At 40.3% G+C, this 18,344-nt stretch overlaps 2 protein-coding genes across 3 annotated transcripts; one reads left to right on the top strand and one right to left on the bottom strand.

Annotated features, from left to right (window-relative positions):
• The first annotated feature begins 469 nt into the window (after nucleotides 1–469).
• On the top strand, nucleotides 470–9,590 carry LOC122882867 (CDK5 and ABL1 enzyme substrate 2-like). Of its 2 annotated transcripts, XM_044210762.1 has the most exons (9): nucleotides 472–1,230; nucleotides 1,794–1,886; nucleotides 4,295–4,372; nucleotides 4,536–4,635; nucleotides 4,735–4,903; nucleotides 5,004–5,101; nucleotides 6,638–6,744; nucleotides 6,930–7,134; nucleotides 7,913–9,590. In XM_044210762.1, exons 1-9 carry the CDS (start codon nucleotides 677–679, stop codon nucleotides 8,072–8,074), a joined length of 1,566 nt encoding a protein of 521 aa, XP_044066697.1. In that variant the 5' UTR covers nucleotides 472–676; the 3' UTR covers nucleotides 8,075–9,590. The 2 variants fall into 2 exon arrangements, with proteins under 2 accessions (XP_044066698.1, XP_044066697.1); XM_044210763.1 differs by lacking the exon at nucleotides 4,295–4,372 and having other exon boundaries at nucleotides 470–1,230.
• A 145-nt stretch (nucleotides 9,591–9,735) lies between these two features.
• On the bottom strand, nucleotides 9,736–18,321 carry LOC122882870 (proteasomal ubiquitin receptor ADRM1-like). The gene is made up of 10 exons (XM_044210766.1): nucleotides 18,191–18,321; nucleotides 17,346–17,566; nucleotides 17,145–17,261; nucleotides 15,383–15,506; nucleotides 15,197–15,283; nucleotides 14,948–15,050; nucleotides 13,630–13,871; nucleotides 11,370–11,527; nucleotides 10,292–10,394; nucleotides 9,736–10,090 (listed from the first exon to the last, which is right to left on the bottom strand). The coding sequence occupies exons 2-10, from the start codon at nucleotides 17,553–17,555 to the stop codon at nucleotides 9,990–9,992; spliced, it is 1,245 nt and encodes a 414-aa protein (XP_044066701.1). The 5' UTR covers nucleotides 17,556–17,566; nucleotides 18,191–18,321; the 3' UTR covers nucleotides 9,736–9,989.
• Between the last annotated feature and the right edge of the window lie 23 nt (nucleotides 18,322–18,344).

Below are 18,344 nucleotides of genomic sequence, written 5' to 3'. Positions count from 1 at the left end.
CCAGGTACTTGTAGTCCTCCACAATGTCCACACTGACCCCCTGGATGGAAACCGGGGTCACTGGTGCCTTGGCCCTCCGTAGATCCACAATCAGCTCCTTTGACTTTGTCGCATTGAGCTGCAGATGGTTCTGCTCGCACCATGAAACAAAGTTACCCACCACAGCCCTGTACTCCGTCTCATCACCACCGCTGACACATCCCACCACAGCAGAGTCATCAGAAAACTTCTGAAGGTGGCAGGACTCTGTGTGGTAGCTGAATATATACCCTTTATAATGGATTTTCAGCTTTTAGACCTTGATTTGAATTTAGAAGAATTTAGAGAGAAAAAAATCTGCTTTTTTTGTACAATTAGGTTTAAGCTTAGCAAAAAGAGTTTTAATCAGTTCATATAGATATAAATTAATCAGCCATCAAATTGAATTGGTGAATTTGGTGAATACTTCCTTTGTCTCCTCTCCAGCGCACCTCCCACTATTATACTACACCCAATCAACTGCGAGCAACAAGAATATTTTTGCATAAGAGATGTCTTATCCAATCACCTACAAGTATTTACACGATTTAATTCGCATAATTATCCTACAGCCAATCAGCATGTAGAGGGGCGGGACTAACGCACTGGTACCAGTCACTAGTTGCCTTTGAGTCCAACGGCTACATTTCAAACTAGAATGGCGACCGCCGTATGCGGTCTGCAGTCTACCGGCAGTGATAGTAATAGTAAACCAGCCAAGACACACCAAGAGCACCGGAGGAAAGCGAAAGATTCAAAAAGGAGACAGGCGGCTCTGTTGTTCCTCACTAATATCTCACTCGACGGGCGGCCCCAGTATCAGCTTAGCGATGGAAATACCGACCAAAAAGCCGCCGAGGAGCACAGACTCAGAGACTGCGGCGCAACGGTCGTGCCCCTGCCGGCGGATAGCCAAGGACCGGTCGCCCAGGTGACAGAACCCGCTGCGTCCGGTAGTGGCTCGTCCTCCAGCTTTCCAGGGGTGATCAGCTCCACCCGACCTTCTTTGGTAATGTCACCCGGACTTGCCGGGGCAAATGCTGTGGGGGCTAACGAGGTATTTTTGGAGGGTGGCAGTGCGGCCGAGACGCTAACCCCGGACACCCCTCTGTCTCCTGTGCCCACCGGACACCAGCCCTGCTCCCGCGTCAGGTCAATGCCCGCCGCGCTGAGCCCGGTCCCGGCCGGCAATTCTCTGGATTCACGGCAGAGGTGAGCATATTGGTGGTCGGTGTCGCACAACGGGCCTTTAAACAGGCTACTGACTTCCGCATAAAATGAAACCAGCAGGTATCATGAGAAGAAGTCACTTTCATTCTCATGTAGCATTAGTAAAGTTAATGTTCCAGCATCTTCTGTGGTATAAACTTTTAACCCATGAAACATGTATGATATGTTAAGTAAAAATAGTATGGATATATAGATGGACAATTCAATTGTACCCGTGGTTTACAATATGGTTGTTTCACTGTTTTCTCCTTATGTTGAACTGTGTCTTGGTGTCCTGTATTATTAGTGTCTTAGATATAAAACGAGACTTAACTCTCACTGTTTGGTGAAAATACCTAATAAATCTTGTCCCTCTTGTAAAAGGAGAGTTGAATTTAACCCTCTACTTTGGTTTTACCTCCAAATCTGTGATGTAAAGAGATTCACATTGCTGAAAGAGTCCAGATTTACAGAGTGAGCCATATCATGTGAAGATCCTTTGTTTGGTTCATGTTATACCTGCATTAATTAAGTGGTCTTTTGTGTATTCCTTGATCTCTACTCAGGTTGAGGAATGTCTCTGGTTCTCCTGGACCCAAGGTGCCAAAGAAAGTCCACTTCATCAAGAGTATGAGGCAGTATGATACCAGGGGATGTAGGTGAGTCTCCAAAATACATTTACATATACAAATGCATTTACATACTATATACAGTAGAATAACTCATGAGGAATTCTGCTACAAGTTTCCTGTCAGAGAAATGTAAAAAACACAAAAGCTGTTTTATTTTGGACTCTGTAAAATAGGCCTTTAACTCATAAGCAGTGTTATATGCCTCCTGCTAGTATTGTAATAAGCTGCTTAACTCTGGCAGAGAGACTTAGTTTGGCCTGCAGAGGAACAACAGCAGTACAGCTGCTGAGTGCTGACTGCTACAGTGAATTTAATCATCTCTTGGGAGCTTTGCAAAAGCCAAAAGGGGTGCAGTGTGGAAATGTAACACCCACAGTTAGGTAGACTCCAAAGCTAGACAGGACTGAAATATCACTCTGTTGCCTGTCTGTGTCGTAATGTGTTTGTTTGGTTTTGTTTTCTTACTCTGTCTGTAGACAATGAAAAAATATGTCATATAGTTTTTTTCCCACTAGTCAAGCCATGTGTTTTTGACTCCCATTTACATTTCACTTAACCAACATTTCATGCCCACACACATGATTATGTGTCATGTGTTTTCTGCTGGTGTGTGCAAAACGATACCAATGACGTACCAATCCTAAATTGCCCCACAGGTCTGAATCTGTTTCTGTTTGTCACTCAGTTCATGCTACTTACTGAGCTGAAGCAAAGCTATCTAGGTTATAAAACTAAGCTAATTAACACAAGTAGATTTCTGTGTTGCGATATTGCAAGAGATTTGATATTTATATCTGAGACACAAACTGCTGGCTGTATGTTATTGATTGGTGCTTTGTGAGGAGCTGAAGCTTCCTGGTGTGTGTGCAGTTTTCTTAGTTGCCAAAAGCACTGCTGTGTTCAGTGGTTGTGTTAAGTAGGCTGTGAGTGGTTTGTCTACATTTTTGTCCGAACAATAGAGTTCTAGTGAATGTGTACTGCGTTTGTTGGTTGCTTGACCCTGGTTTTAGCCAGTCTAGCTCTCAGCCCCAGTTTGTGCCTCTCGTGTATTAACATTACCTTTTGAGTCACAGAGATAAGCATCTGATTTTTCTAAAGAATATATAACTCACAAACTTTAAAAAACCCATAAGGTTGTTTACAGCTGTTCTGCCGGTATTTTTAGACTCTTCTAACCATCTGGATGAAAAAATATTTTGTCTGCTGTAGAGCAGCGAAGATTAGTTTGTTAATCAGTTATCAAACTATTCTAATCTATTTATTGTTTAATTGCATTATAGTAAACTGAATATCTTTGGGTTTTGGACAATCTGTCAAACAACAATAGCAATTTGAAGACACCTCTTTGGGCTCTGAGAAATTATAATTTTCATGTTTCAATATTTTCGAATGTTTTACAGACCAAACAACTAATCGATGAATCAAGAAAATAATCGTTAGTTGCAGCCCTAATCTGCTGCATGATAAAAAAGATTTTAAGCCTATGACATGTCTCCTTGGTCAGTTCGTACAATGTAAACCAAATGTTGAAATTGTATTATCGGTTAAATTGGTATTGATGTTTTTTCCAATAGTTAATATATTTTCATACAAAATAATGCATTAATATTTTGCTCGCGTTTTACAAAAATAGCAAAAAAAAAGAGCAAGGACACATGTCATTTCCAGCTACCTGGATTAGGAGATACAGTCGCAACTTGAGAAAAATCTTTTTTATTGTGCAGCCGGCAGAATATTTTTTCATCCCGGCGGTTAGAAGAGTCTTTGAGGAGTCTGGAAATATATTCAGAACAGCAATAAATGTTGTTTAACGACCTTATGGGTTTTTCAGAGATTGCTGGTTATGTTTTTCTGAAAAGCAGATGTTTATCTCTAAGGTGGCAATCAACGATTATTTTCATTACCTATTAATCTGCTGGTTATTAATCGATCTTGTTTTGTCACGGTTTCCCAGAGTCCAAAGTCACGTCTTCAGTCTTGTTTTGTCTGACCAGCGGTCCACAACCTGAAGACACTCAGTTAATTATCATAGGAGACTGAGAAAACCAGAAAATATTTACATTTGGAACCAGAACGGAAGCTATAGCCTTTTAACCATTAATTGAATATCAACATAGTTGCTGATTAATTTTCTGTCGATCAACTGATTGATTAATCGACTAATCATTTCACCTCTACTTATCTCTGTGACTCAAATGTAACGGTAGTACATGAGAGCTCCCAGGTTTCCCTCCTTGTTGTTGAGAGCTGTTTGGCTTCGGTAGTGACGCAGATCAACACGAGAAGCGGCTCTGTGACTCATTTCACTGTCCCTGCAGCTCCAGCACTGATGAACATCGTGTGTACAGTAGCTGTTGAGTAGCAGTCACTGTAGTTGTTGTTTGTAGACTGACACACCGTCTGTTTTGTCTGCCTGTACTTGCTGTGTCCTGCAGGATCGTGCTGATTTGTGCCAAGCGGTCGCTATATGCTGCTTTCTCAGTGCTGCCCTATGGAGAGAGTGCTCACCTCAGGTACAAAGAAAGCACCATCCCAAGCAGAGAGCACCCACCAACCCCTCGCTTTTATGTTTTCATCACCCTCCTGTCTCATCCATCATCGTCATCATTCTCAGGAAAGGGCAGTGTGCACTGATCGTGTAGTGAAAATGACATAAATGTGACTCTTTCTGAACAGTGATCCTAAGCTGGAGACTCAGAGACAAAGGCTGTCTTCTGTGGTGGCCGCTGACCTGCTTCCTTCCCTGGAAGGTGTGGAGCTGGGCGCCTGTGGCAAGGTAAATGTGTATCTGATACATAGCACTGTGATGCGAAAACAGGAATACAAAGAAATACTCAGATAAATCTGCTTGATTTGTCTAATTTTTCCTCCTCAGACGGTGTCATACGCTCAGTTCCTTTATCCGACCAATGCATTGGTGAGACAGAAGAGCGGCGGCGCGCCAGAGGGCTGCACAGTTCAGACCCCTCAGTCGCGTTTCCGTGGCAACGGGCAGAGGAACTTCACCCCTGCTCGTCTGAACAACAGTGTGGCACAGGAACCATGTACGACTCCAATTTAAGCCAACAGACACACATCTGCTTCTTCACTGTTTAACTGACCTCACATATTTTTATGCGCTCTTGTTTTTTTTGTGTTTTTCAGGTATAGAGGAGGTGGCAGAGTATGATCCTAACCTGCTCAGTGACCCTCAGTGGCCCTGTGGGAGACACAAGAGGGTTCTGATATTTGCATCATACGTGGTGAGAGTTGGTTCTTTTCATTCAGTGCATTTACATGCAGTTAAATATCCGGGTTACAGTCGGCTTTCTCCAGTAAGCTTATTTCTTAATCATGTAAACGACAGGGGGGTTATAATAACTTGGTTTCTCCTGATTTCTGCAGGGTCGGGAGACGTTACACACTTGTAAGTAGGGCTGCACAATTAATCGCAATATTATCGAAATCGTAATATGGCCAAGTGCAATATCCAAATTGCAGAAGCTGCAATTTTTTTGATAAAGGTAAAATGTAAAACAGCATTATAATGAAGTAATGTAGTGCTGCAGAGATGCCCTGGCTTACAAATCTTGTTCTCCAGATGGAAGAAAACATTTGTTTGGTACAGACCCCAACAAATGTCAAATCATTTTTTGTGAAAATTGAAATTGTGACGCAAAAATGATCATTCCCACTAATCGTGAATCATATCGCAGTCGTCATATCTGTCAAAATAATCTCAATATTATTTTTTTACCATATTGTGCAGCCCTACTTGTAAGCTGAAAGTGGGATTGTTTCAACAGTAGATGTGCCTGCAGGGCGCTGTTCAATCCTTGGCGTGGCGTTTCAGTCAGCACCATCAGACCTGTAGCAAACACTGTCACTACTGCTATATATATATATATATATATATATATATATATATATATATATATATATATATATATATATATATATATATATATATATATATATATATATATATATATATATATATATATATATATATAATATACTGCTGGAAGTACTGAAAAAGTGTGACAATAAACAATTGTAGGCCACATTGTCCGTCATACTTTCAGTATGATTGTGAATCGGGTATTAAATTAAATTAAGGCGCCCTGGTGCCTCACCTGGTGGAGCGTGCACCCCATGTACTAGGCTGGGTCCTTACCGCAGCGGCCAGGGTTCAAACCCAACCTGCAGCCCTTTGCAGCTCCCCCTCCTGTCTCTCTTCAGCTGTTCCTATCAATTAAAGGCAAAAAGCCCAAAATATAATCTTTAAAAAAGTCTTAAATTTAACTTGGTGAACTCCGAAGTCCAAATAAGTCGGTTTCCACCACTGAACATTTGGCTGTTTAATTCACTTTCTCGCTATGACACACACACACCAAAAAAAGAAGTCAGGATGAAAAAAGCCTTGCTGGTTTCTTTAGTGCATGTAAACTCACTGATTGTCTCACCATGGACCTTCTTTATTTGTTTCAGAAATCAGGGACAGTTTAATTTTATTTTAATTGTTCTAATATAAAATGAAGCAGTTCTCACCTCTGAACTGACCTCCAGCCCCATTAGAGAGTAAAATACATCCATTATGTCCTGTTCACATGATTTTATTGCTGCTGAGTAGATCATGTCACAAGACTGTAACCTCTAGCATGTGTGTGTGTGTGTGTGTTAAACGAGCTTACCCAGACAGTTTATAAGCTAAATTGTAATGCTTTATTGTAGCTATAATTCCTGCTGACATGAGGCACCTCTGTACTGACATGCTGGTTTGTTTTTCACCTCTGCAGACGACTATTATTGAGTATGTGAAACCATCTGACCTGAAGAAGGACATGAATGAGACTTTCAGGGAGAGGTTTCCTCATATCAAGCTGACTCTGAGCAAGATAAGAAGGTACAGATATATTACATTGCCCCTAGGATTTTCAAATTCTCCTCTAAAAGCCTTTTGAAGGTTGAACCCTGTTGTGCCCTCTCACATTTCCATTGTGGTTTTTTAATCTGGTTCAAACAAGTCACACAGTGTACCCTTTCTTAGAAAACTGATGAATAACTGGCTTCTTCCCTCCTCTCCACTAGCCTGAAGAGGGAGATGCGGGCCGTGAGTGAGGAGTTTGGTCTACAGCCGGTCACCACAGCGATGGCTTATGTTTACTTTGAGAAGCTGGTGCTGCAGGGTCGCCTCAACAAGCAGAACAGGAAGCTGGTGGCAGCGGCGTGCGTGCTGCTGGCTGCAAAGATCAGCAGTGATCTGAGGAAGCCAGAAGTCCAACAGCTCATTGATGTGAGTAAAGTTTCCACAGAAACATGAAACCTGGACATGTAACCTGTCACCCTCCTCATGCTAATAAGAGAAGGGTACACAAAGTGGAAAAACACATGTCGTACATGTGAAGCCTATTTGAATCCAATGTGGGAATGGCGGACTCCGCCACTAACATTGAAAACTATTATATAGACACGTAATAACAGAATGTAAATATGTTCAGTGGCTATTGCTGAAAAAACACATGGTATCAAAAACAGATTTCATTACAATCTTAAGGATTATAACTTTTAACATGAGCTAGTTTACATTCATTTAGCTTCTGTCAAAATGTACATAAGAAAATCACACAACATGAGAAAAGAGAATCTAAGACAAAGACATAAATAGTGCAGAAGTTAAAATATAGGAATAAAATATATCTATAAAATATAATATAAAAGACTGTGTTAGACTGGTGTACAGTTGTGATGGTAGGAACAGAATGTAGAAAAGGTAATGCACATAAATTAAATACTGTGATGGTTTAATAGCTTGTAAACACTACTAAAATATATATACTGCGATGTTAGTTAGAGACGTGTAAATACATTTATAATTCTTCATTTTGATCACACCCTGCTTACAAAATTCACAACTGTCTATTTATCACAAATCATCATGATCACTATTGACAAAATAAACATTTCTATTAGAGTAAGAGTAGACAAGATTGTTTACATTGTCAGACTCTATCCACATGATAACATGTATTCCTCTAAACCCTTCCTCTGTTTTTCTCCCTGCGGATGAGCAGAAGCTGGAGGAGCGTTTCCGTATAAACAGACGAGAGCTGATTCCTCTGGAGTTCCCGGTGCTGGTTGCCTTGGAGATGGGACTTTACCTGCCCGAGAGCAAGGTCATGCCGCACTACCGCAGACTGGTGAAGCAGGGTTGGACTGGATACGGTGATATCTGACACTCCGGTGGTTTCATTAATAACATCAGCAAGTGTATGTGCGGTGAAGTAATTAGGACTTTGAATCAGAAGTGGCTGAGTGTGTGTGTGTGTGTGTGTCGACCAGTTTATAAGCTGTGCTGTTTGAAACAAATAATTCTGGTACTATTTATTTTCTGTCAGTCGTGACTTGAGTCACTCACTGTATCTGAAGAATAAGTAGTTTACATTTGTTGGCATGTGCGTCTCCCTGAATGTGTTTTTAAGCGTTTGTTACATGTGACGTTCTGATGTCGATCCAATCATGAGCTCTATGTTAGAGACGTTCAGTGAGCACGTTAATTGTGCTTTTATTTTGGTTTCTTGTGAGCCTTTTTTTTGTACATCCTAGTATTCTTCACCTCTATTTAAATGAAATTTACGCTGTGATGTTTGTGTTCGTGAAAACTTATCTCCTGCACCTTTCTCATTACTATACACAGCCAGTATAGTAATTATTAAAAATGACAAAGAATCATACTGTTGATTTTGTAAATGCCTTTTAAACCCCACTGTGACACCGACGCGTTTTTAGCCGTTAAACTAAAACATAATAATGTAATTGTGGGTAGAAAACAGGATTTTAGTTTTAGTCTATTATTAGAGAAGGAAGTGGCCTTTAATTTATGTATTTATCTTGTTCTTGAATAGAAAGAAAATTTGTTCAGACTCTTGCAGCAGCTCTGTTATCGGACTGTGCTGATATACTGTATAACCTTGGTTATACGGTGAGGAAACAGGATTGTGGAGGTATATTATTTATAGTTAATGTGTTTGTTTTATTTTATGTTTCATGTCGTTACCCAGGGATATGTTTTTGTAAAATGCACTGGAATTTATTCCTCAGTAGTCTGGCTAGTTGTCGTCATATACTTCATTTCTCAGGAATTTTACTTTCTCATATCTTTTGAATGGCTCATCAGATCTAACCCAAAGAGAAGTTGAACGTTGTTACTGTAGCTGTTATCACTGAAATTACCTGTGCGCCATTGTAAGTCAGTGGAAGGTAACTGATTGTAGTGCTTTGACAGAATGGGGAAATCCAACCATTGTGACTCTTTAAGTATGTGAACAGATGCTTCTACACGTGCCAGACGGTATTAGCCTGACTGCAGTACTTATTGTGTAGTAACTCTTCTGATTCACACGCCATTAGGCGTACACGTATGAGGGGAAAAGTGCCTGAAACTACAGTGAAATGGTAAACCAGCTTATAAGTGATATTTAGCGTTGACATTTCTTGCTGCTGTAGAGATCTTTAGATGTTGAGGACGTTCTTGTCTGGGAAAGATAAGACTTTTTACAATCGTGGACATGATGGTGATTCAGTTTATTGTCTGTGTCTGCAGTGGTGAAAAAAATTTATTAAAATAAAAAGATTTGTGTAACTGCAGGACATGTTGTACTTGTATGGTTGGTGTCAAATGGGTGAATATTAACTGTTTTCATGCTGTAAAATGAATGTTTTTGAAATATATTTTCAGACACTGAAAAGTCACTGGAGTTTGAGTTTGTTTTTTTTTCAAGTCAACAATCAATAATTTATAGTGTGTATGAAGCTGTTTTTATCTCCTCAGAGCGGTAGGGGTACTAAATTACGTCTGCAGCAAGTAAAGTGATCGTTCACAAAACAGTCTGGAAAATAAACACACAGACAATAATTTTACTGTTCCCTTGTGTTTTGGACAGCACAGACGTGCAGGTAGAATACATGTTCATTCAGTTAAATCAGTAGATATTAATTCAACACACTGTTGGAAGATGAACACAGCATTATCAGCGAAGGGAGGGTCTTAGTGACAGTTTCTACTATATTAACCATAATCCTTAATTTGTAATAGTTACAAAACAAAAGAAGCAGCTAAATAAATATATTAAATAATAATGTTAAGAGTTCTTAGTCCAAACTCATGTCTTCATCATCGTCTTTCTTGTCTTTGGAGTCTCCGTCCTGGTCTGGCTTTTCCGTTTCCATGGCTTTTGCAAAAGCCTCCACATCTGCAGTGGTAGAAATGGCCAGAAATTAGGGCTGCAAATATCAATTATTCTGAAAATTAGCTTTTTGATCGGCTAACTGTTAGTCTATAAAATATCAATCCAATATAAGTAAGGATTATCGCACTCAACCTCAACACTGTAACTGTTTGTAATGAAACAAACAGTTACAGTGTCTCAGCTTGATGTGGGCAAAACACTGACCTCCTTTGTTAGCCGCATCGACAGCGTCTGCAGGCAAGCCAAACTGGTTCATTAGAGGCCCTAACTGTCCGGACGCCAGAGCGCTACTGAACATGCTCATAGCCTGCGGAGAGACAATAAATACCAACAAAAGAGAGCATCATAATGACCAGAGTCCTGCTAAAAGGAGATTTGAGGTATCTCACTTCACATGCTATTTCTGTGCCCAAGGACAGAAAAATGTTGAATGTCAAACTCAGCCCCAAGCTGGAAATAAGAGCTGATAACAGTAGTTTGTGTATTTATCAGATGTCCAGCCTGAAACTGTTTACACAGGCAACAAATAAGATGGTAATCTGATGGAACTGTTAAATGATTGTTTGACCTTAATAAATATATATATGAAATATGTATATTTCTATAAAAGAAAATACCAGGCTGGTGTTAAATGGCAAATGACCAAACCTTTTCACTTTAATTTAAATACAAACTTTCCCAGAACTAATGAAGAAATCACCATTTTTCCCATTTTCAAATAATATTGAGTTACAAAGTGGAAACCATCTGTGGAAGACGTATTCAGATCTTTCACTTAAGTAAAAGTAGTAGTAGTAAAAGTCCTGCATTCAAAATCTTACTTAAATAAAAATACAAAAGTATTAACTTCAAAATGTACTAGTTATGCAGAACAGCCCATTTCAGAATCATATATATTAAATTACTGGATTATAATTAGAGATGCATTAATGTGTTCATCACTTTAATGTTGCAGCTGGTAATGGTGGAGCTAATTTTAAGTACATTATATACTGCTGGGTAGATTAACGTATAATAACATAATTTATTAGTCGATTAATATTTTGTATTAATAATCTGAATCTGCAAAGTAACCAGCACTTAAACCAAATCAAATAAATGTAGTGGAGAAAAAGTACAATATTTGCCTCCAAAATGTAGTATGAAGTAGCATAAAATGGAAATATTCAAGTAAAATACAAAAAATACCTTAAAATTGTACTTAAGTACAGTACTTGAGTAAATGTACTTAATTACATTCCACAACTGGAAACCACAGAGGGCGTCCCGCAGCGAACCCTACCTGCTGAAACTGAGGCGAGCTGAGCGTGTTGTGGAGCTCCTCTGTGCTCTGAAGCAGGGACTCTCCAGAGGGCAGATAGGGCATCAGCCTCTGCTGCACCTCGGGGTTGGCCAGGATGGGAGCCATGATCTCAGGTGTCAGGACGCTGGCGAGGTCCACTGCAGGTAACAAACACCACTGTTTAGTCTTAAACACATCCACATTTTCGTATCTACAGATGTAAAATCGCTGCTTTATCATTATAATCACAATGCATATTCCTGTATGTGAATCTGCAGGCAGGGTTAGGCAATAATCTGGTCCAATCTTAATCTAGGTGATAGGGATTATACCCTTTAGATGATGAACAGGAATATGAATGTTGACTTTGATGTTTTTCTCTGTTAACGGACCTGGGAGTAACTAAGCAGTTGGTGCATTCAATTGTAATAGGACAGGTCAGTGCTTTAAACAATTAACTAGTTTTAGGAATTCACAAACATGTATCATAATGATCAGCGCCAACGGCCTTCATGAAAGCACAAAGACGCAGATTATTATTTTCATTATCAATTAATATGACAAGTATTTTCTCAATCAATTTGTCTATAAATTGTGAGAAAATAGTGAAAAATGTAACAATTCCCAGAGCCCAACAAAGTGTCTTCAAATTTCTTGTTTTACTCGACCAACAGTCCAAAACCCAAATATATTACTATCATGTATGACAAAGAAAAGCAGCAAATCTTCACATCTGAGAAGCTGAAACCAGAGAATGTGACTTTGATTAATCGGTCATCAAAATTTCTGCCGATCAACGAATCGATTAATTGACAAATTATTACAGCTCTAACACACACACACACAAACACTCCGGTACTGTACTAGCAGCACCCCAACAACGTTAACAACCTAGCAACCGCCTGGAACTAGCAGCCACCTAGCAACAAGTTAGCAAAGCCATATTATCAACTGGAATGCCCTAGCAACCAACTGTTAACCACCTAGCAACTGCCGGGAACTCCATAGCAGCCACCTGTTAACAATATAACAGCTACCAGCAGCACCACAGTAGTCACCTAGCAAATACATAGACACACAACTTGTACCTCCACTCTTTTCAGCTAATTTCAGTGCTTATATTTCACCCTCGTGTCAGGTAATACATTTTAAGAAAGACCTTGACTCTTTTCTGTACACTTTAGCTCATTTTATTGGTTTGCTTCCATTTTAAACAAACAATTACTGGGGTTTTTGGCCACTTGGGGGCAGTGGAAACAAGCTGTAGACACAACACTGATATGTCATCACCTTTTAAGTTAATATGGCAAACTTGTTAGCAAACAGTTAACTATTTACACATCCAGCAGATAAGGAGCAACATTATCATTAATTTAGAGTTGTGCTTGTGTCCACCTGATGAAGTCCAATAATCACTCTCCTTTTAGCTCTGCTTTTGGTCTCCACCAACTCCGGAGAACAATATCTGGCTTTTTAGCTGCTAAATGTTCCACTTCCTTCACCAGCTAGTCACCAACTGTGTCTGTCTGTTGTTTGGTGCTGGGCGGGTAGTGTCCAGTGGGTTTATGTGAGCTATTTTGCTGAAAACAGCTTCCTGCTGCTGCCAAAGATGACACTGATGAGAGCGGTGAGAGTGAAACAAACATCAAAACAGTAAAGTTGAGGCCATAAAACAAAAACAATGAGGGGAACTGCAGGGTGCTACTTCTCTTTAGTTCATCACTACGAGCAACCCCTTTCACATACAAGTAGTCCTGATCAATCATTACTTAAAAATATTCATTATAGCCACTTTAACTTCTTTCATAGCACCTATAACACCTCAACTAAATTTGTGCATTCTTCATTTCTTTCATCCTTTAGCCCTTTTCTACTCTTCCTACTCCTTCAGCATTCTCTAGTTTTCTATGTGAATCTGTAGGCAAGGTGAGGGTGATAAATAGTGTCCATGAAGCAAGATGGAGAGTTGCACCTAATGTAGCATAGCAGAGTAAAATTAAATCAAAACAGTGACAGATTGCAGGATTTGCATGGGGTTCCTGCTTCTGCAACAAACTGAATTTATTAAGTTAAAATTGCACAGTATTGCAGAGACTGTTGTGTTCACAATGCTAATTATTTGCTGCATAATTAGTTGAAATTACCCTAATTAGGCCTAATTATGGTTTAACTGGTTATTTAAGTTTTTGTCTAATCTCATTTCTGAGGAGCGCAGTTTTCAGTCCGCCTGAAGCTACGTTCTCTACGGTTGGTTCCTCACCTCCTTGGCCGCTGGCAGGCACGTTCATGGTGGCCAGGATGCTCTGCAGGTCTCTTAGCTGGATGGGCTGAGTGGGGTTGGCTGCACCCGCTGCCAGAGAGGTCACAGTAGGGGTGGAGGGGGTGGTGGCTGTGGGGGAGGCTGCTGAGGTGGCGGAGGGAGTGATGGGAGTGGTGGGCACCTGGGAGGAGCCGAGCCGACTGGTAGCAGAGGTAGAGGTGGGGGTGACGGCCGTGGACGGACTGAGAGAAGAGAGTAAAAAAAAACAACAACTTACAGTTATTGAAACAAATTTCCAACATGAAGCTTTAACACACATCAAATCACCAACCTGTGATAATCAATGTCATTTTGTGATGTGAAGAGTATTGATTTTTTTTCTAGTTGTACCCATTTTCCTTTAACCTACAGAATCTACTTTAGTTATTTCCTTAATTTCGAGTACATGAGTGTGGAAACCAACAGTGACAGTGATAATACATAATATAAGTTATTCCAGTTGCCTCTTGTGACTACCTTGTATTCTGATTTATTGATTTAACTAGAGCTGAAATGATTAGTTAGATCATTAGTTATATCATTTTCTAATTAATCGTTAAAAGTAATTTTTTTGGAGGCAAAAATGTCAGACATACTTTGGTTCCAGTCGCTCAGTTATGATAATATTCTGCCTTTAATTGTCTTATATGATCGTAACCTGAATATCTTTCAGTTTTGGACAAAACAAGAAATCCAAAGACATCATCTGGGCTTTAATTCATCAATGAATCGAGATAATAATCAATAATGGAAATAAACATGTGTGAAGAAACTGGTATCTGCTGTTTCACCATAGATTTTTACCCAAACAAATTCTTAGCACAAGGTCTACTTACTGGAAATTTTCCGGAGCTTTCAGCTCTTGGAGAAAGCTCCAGAAAATATCCAACAAGTTGACTTTTTGCTAAGAGTTTTTTTTGTCAAACTACCATTTCCAAAGTCGATAATGAACCTTCGAGCTCAAGATTTTTCCCAATGGTGAGTCTATAAAGATGCCCTTGATCTTTGATTGTAAGTTACTGACTTACTAAAATCTGATGTTTACTGTTCGTGACTGACAGCTGATTCTGTTACGCTCTTCTACCTCCTGTCTGTCATAGCTGCCCCTCATATTTCTTAGCAACATCACATCTCCTTTGTTTGGAAATTTACCAGCAGAAACAAACGAAATTATGCCACCAAACAATCAAACAGGCCCAAATATACACGGTACAAAGCAACAGACAGAAAGTGTTTAAAAAGGTAGATGTTTCTTGAATATTTAACAGGAACAAGATACCTTGTGGAGGAGTTACTGGCTGCAGGAACGCTGCTGCTGCTGCTGCTGCTGGTGCTGCCCAGGAGGTTGGCCAAGCCTGGACCAGCCAGTGCCCCGAGACCACCTGGTATTCAGAAAAAAAAAGAGCCACATGTTTCTACTGAGAGCATAAAAACAGCATTTACCAAGTTTTTTTCCTGTTTTATCTGATTAGCATGTTGTCACACTGTCAGCTCTGCAGCTTGAGGACTTAGTTAAGAAGGTACGTACCGATCCCACCCAGTCCAGTTGGTCCGATGAGCTGCATGAGCTGGTTGTGGCTCATGTTACCCAGAAGGCTCTGCAGACCGCCCTCCCCTTTACATGAAAACAGAACAGCATCAGAATGAAATTCAGTTTTTAGATGTAGATGTCTGGCAGCATATTTCAGGTTCATGCACGCTGAGTATCTGTTACCTCCCAGAGCAGACAGGTCGTGTCCTCCACTGCCGCCACTACCGAGAGCACCGGGCATGGGCGGGTTGTTGAGATACTCATTCACTTTACGGCAGTTCTCCTCATCCTTGTCAGTCTTTGGCTCCTGAGATCAGAAAAACAAAACTGAGAGGTTTCATCTAGCGTTCTCATTTCAGAAACTCATTGGTGAAACTGATCACACATGAATCTATTTCTATTAAGTAGTTTTACTACATTGAGTGTTGATATAATTTTGTGTTAACAATAAGCAGTCTCGTCTTCTTTCTGCAGTGATCACTCCCATGTAGGGTTGCCACCTGTCCCGTATAATACAGGATCGTCCCGTATTGAAAAATAAAATGCACTGTCCCTTACTGAATCAACGCGATTTGTCCCGTATTTTCGTGCACACCCTACTCTAATGCATACACTACAACCAAAAGAGTTTCAAGAGACATAGCGGAGAAGTTATCAGAATTTGCGGAAGAGTTGTCACTCAACATCGTCGTTGCCCTGGTTACGGAGACTCGAGCTGCCCGAACAGTGCTTGGGCAGAGGACGCAGAGTGGAATAACTCAATTCATGATACCCCAGAGGTTGTGTGAACTGTTGTTATTTGATCGTACTGTGTTTAGAGTTAGCGTGATAGTTAGCTACGTCGTGCCATTCTCCCAGATTAATAAGTTAACAGTTCTCTGAGGATGTAAGCAGAAGACTCGCCCCCCTCCTTGTGTGTGTGTGTGTGTGTGTGTGTGTGTGTGTGTGTGAGTGTGTGAGAGAGAGAGAAATGTAACCAATAACCCAATTGGTGGACATTAATCTGCCCAAGTCTAGGCTACCCCATCTTGTGTAAGAGGTTTTGGACTGAAGGTTAAAATGAGATATATTTCATAATGCCTACAAATACTCTTATTGACTCTATTTCCTTTACATTCATGTTGAGAGTAGCAGGTGGCAAGGTGCCCCTTATTTTTCCACACTGAAGGTTTGCAACCCTACTCCCATGCTGATTTGAATTTAAAATAAATTGGAAAGATGCAATAAGAGTTGGTTAGAATTTTTAAGGCTGCCGTTATTCTATATGTTTCTTATTGTCAACAAACATCTTCCTCCCAATTAAAATCGATATTTTATTACGATAGAAAAAGTACAACATTACTGACACGGGAGTAAATAGGAGTTCATTTTTTGGGGACTATTTTCAGCTGCGTATTAATACACGTTTGGTGCTGTAGTGAGTATTTACAGCAGTGTGTGGGACTGAGTTAAAATAAACTTCAGTGCCCATGTTGACGGTAATGAAGGAACATGTCAGTGCAACAATGTGGCTCATCGATGTGTTTTTAATAGTTTTTGGACAACAATGGAGCTCTATGGCACAGAGGAATAAGATTTATCAGGTGATATTTATTAATATCAATTCATTGTTGATTTTGGTCTTTCCATAGGACTTGTTGACAATAAGAAAAATATACAATATCTCTGGCCTGTGTGTCTGCCACAATACAACTTGCTGAATGCTTTTTTTTGTTGCAAAATTGCTGAAAATTGCTTTATATCTTTCCTGGATATCTACAAGTGATTTCTGCTGTGCATGGAAAGAATTAATGAAATTATATATATGTATATGTAAGCGTGCCATTAGCTGCATTATAAAGGTTTATCTCTTGTAAATGTACATTTATCATTGTGTCTTTTATCACGTGAAAACCAAAGCTTCATGAACACAAAAGTGTGTGGAGCAGACCGTCCAGCTGCATACCTGCATCCAGAAGAAGAGTCTTTTGGAGCCAGCTTTGAACTTCAACACATAGACCCGTCCAGTGGTGCACTGGTTCACCCGTTTGAACTCACAGTCATCAGGGAAGATGATCAGGTCCTAAATCGGGACATGAAAAAGGGTTAATATTAAAAAGCCAAACACAGGTCAAGCCAGTATTCACATGCAGACAGTGTCACCTACATCATCCACGTTCCCGGTCGTCCGATCCTTCCAGCAGAAGTGGATGAGGGAGTCGTCGGTCTGCTGGATGTAGACCTGACCTTTGCGCTTGTCAGGGGTCACCGTGCTGCCCTTCATGGTCATCTTACCGGCCCGAAACTCCACCAGGTACTTGCTGGAGGAGCCGCGGGATCCGGACACCATGCTGGGGAACAAAGCTCCAGAGGCCATGATGAGAACCGCTGCAGGGACAGACAGGAGGAGGAAGGCCACAGTCAGTTATACACAGAAACACATGGGCTCTGATTGAAACACAGGTTGTTTGTATGATCATGAGGGAGAAATGAGAGCAGCTTTGGTCCCAGATATTAGACTGCAGGAAGTATGAGGTCATCATTTTCCTGCTGTGTCACTGCTAATGAACATGTCACCCAGCAGTAGGTTCATTTATGTATATTTTAAATGGTAGTTCTTGTCTGCACATAGATTCTGTACATGTTTCTAGCCTACTAGCCTATTTATTGTATAGCTATTATTTTGTTATTGCCTCCCAGGGATAATAAAGATTCTCCTAGACTGACATGAAAATAACAAACTGACCAGATAATATGACAAAGACGCACATTTAAAAAGGAAAATAGGACCGGAACAAAACTCATCCCAGTGCTCCCATAATAAAACAGCTACTGGAGCAGCCACAGTAGCCACAGATGACTCTGCATCCTGTAGCAAGCAGCGTGTTTTCAGCTCAACGTGGTCACGACTCAGCTACAGTTTTACATTTCAGACACGTGGACTAAACGCACACCTGGTTTCTATGTTAGGAATTCAAAACATATTTAAAAAAATAAAATGTTCATACTTACATGTACTCACTGAATTATCGTTCAGCCGGAGAACGGTCACACAAACAGAAGATGATCGCGATTGGCTGGCTGCCGCCGGTGCTTCACTGTGATTGGCCGAACCGTGTGTCAATAATGAGGGCTTTAAATCCACTGCGCATGTTCGCTTGAGATG

The sequence above is a fragment of the Siniperca chuatsi genome, linkage group LG10 (genome assembly GCF_020085105.1).
Source record: "Siniperca chuatsi isolate FFG_IHB_CAS linkage group LG10, ASM2008510v1, whole genome shotgun sequence".
Taxonomy (NCBI): domain Eukaryota; kingdom Metazoa; phylum Chordata; class Actinopteri; order Centrarchiformes; family Sinipercidae; genus Siniperca; species Siniperca chuatsi.
This window is presented reverse-complemented; position numbering and strand designations above follow the sequence as displayed.

Coding starts and splice junctions, on each gene's coding strand:
- LOC122882867 (XM_044210762.1), top strand. CDS start 677: ATGGCGACCGCCGTATGCGGTCTGCAGTCTACCGGCAGTGATAGTAAT. Junction 1,887..4,294: donor TATGATACCAGGGGATGTAG/GTGAGTCTCCAA, acceptor TGTGTCCTGCAG/GATCGTGCTGATTTGTGCCA. Junction 5,102..6,637: donor TGATATTTGCATCATACGTG/GTGAGAGTTGGT, acceptor TCACCTCTGCAG/ACGACTATTATTGAGTATGT.
- LOC122882870 (XM_044210766.1), bottom strand. CDS start 17,555: ATGGCCTCTGGAGCTTTGTTCCCCAGCATGGTGTCCGGATCCCGCGGC. Junction 11,528..13,629: donor GCCTGCCAGCGGCCAAGGAG/GTGAGGAACCAA, acceptor TGTTACCTGCAG/TGGACCTCGCCAGCGTCCTG. Junction 10,395..11,369: donor GCTCGCCTCAGTTTCAGCAG/GTAGGGTTCGCT, acceptor GTCTCTCCGCAG/GCTATGAGCATGTTCAGTAG.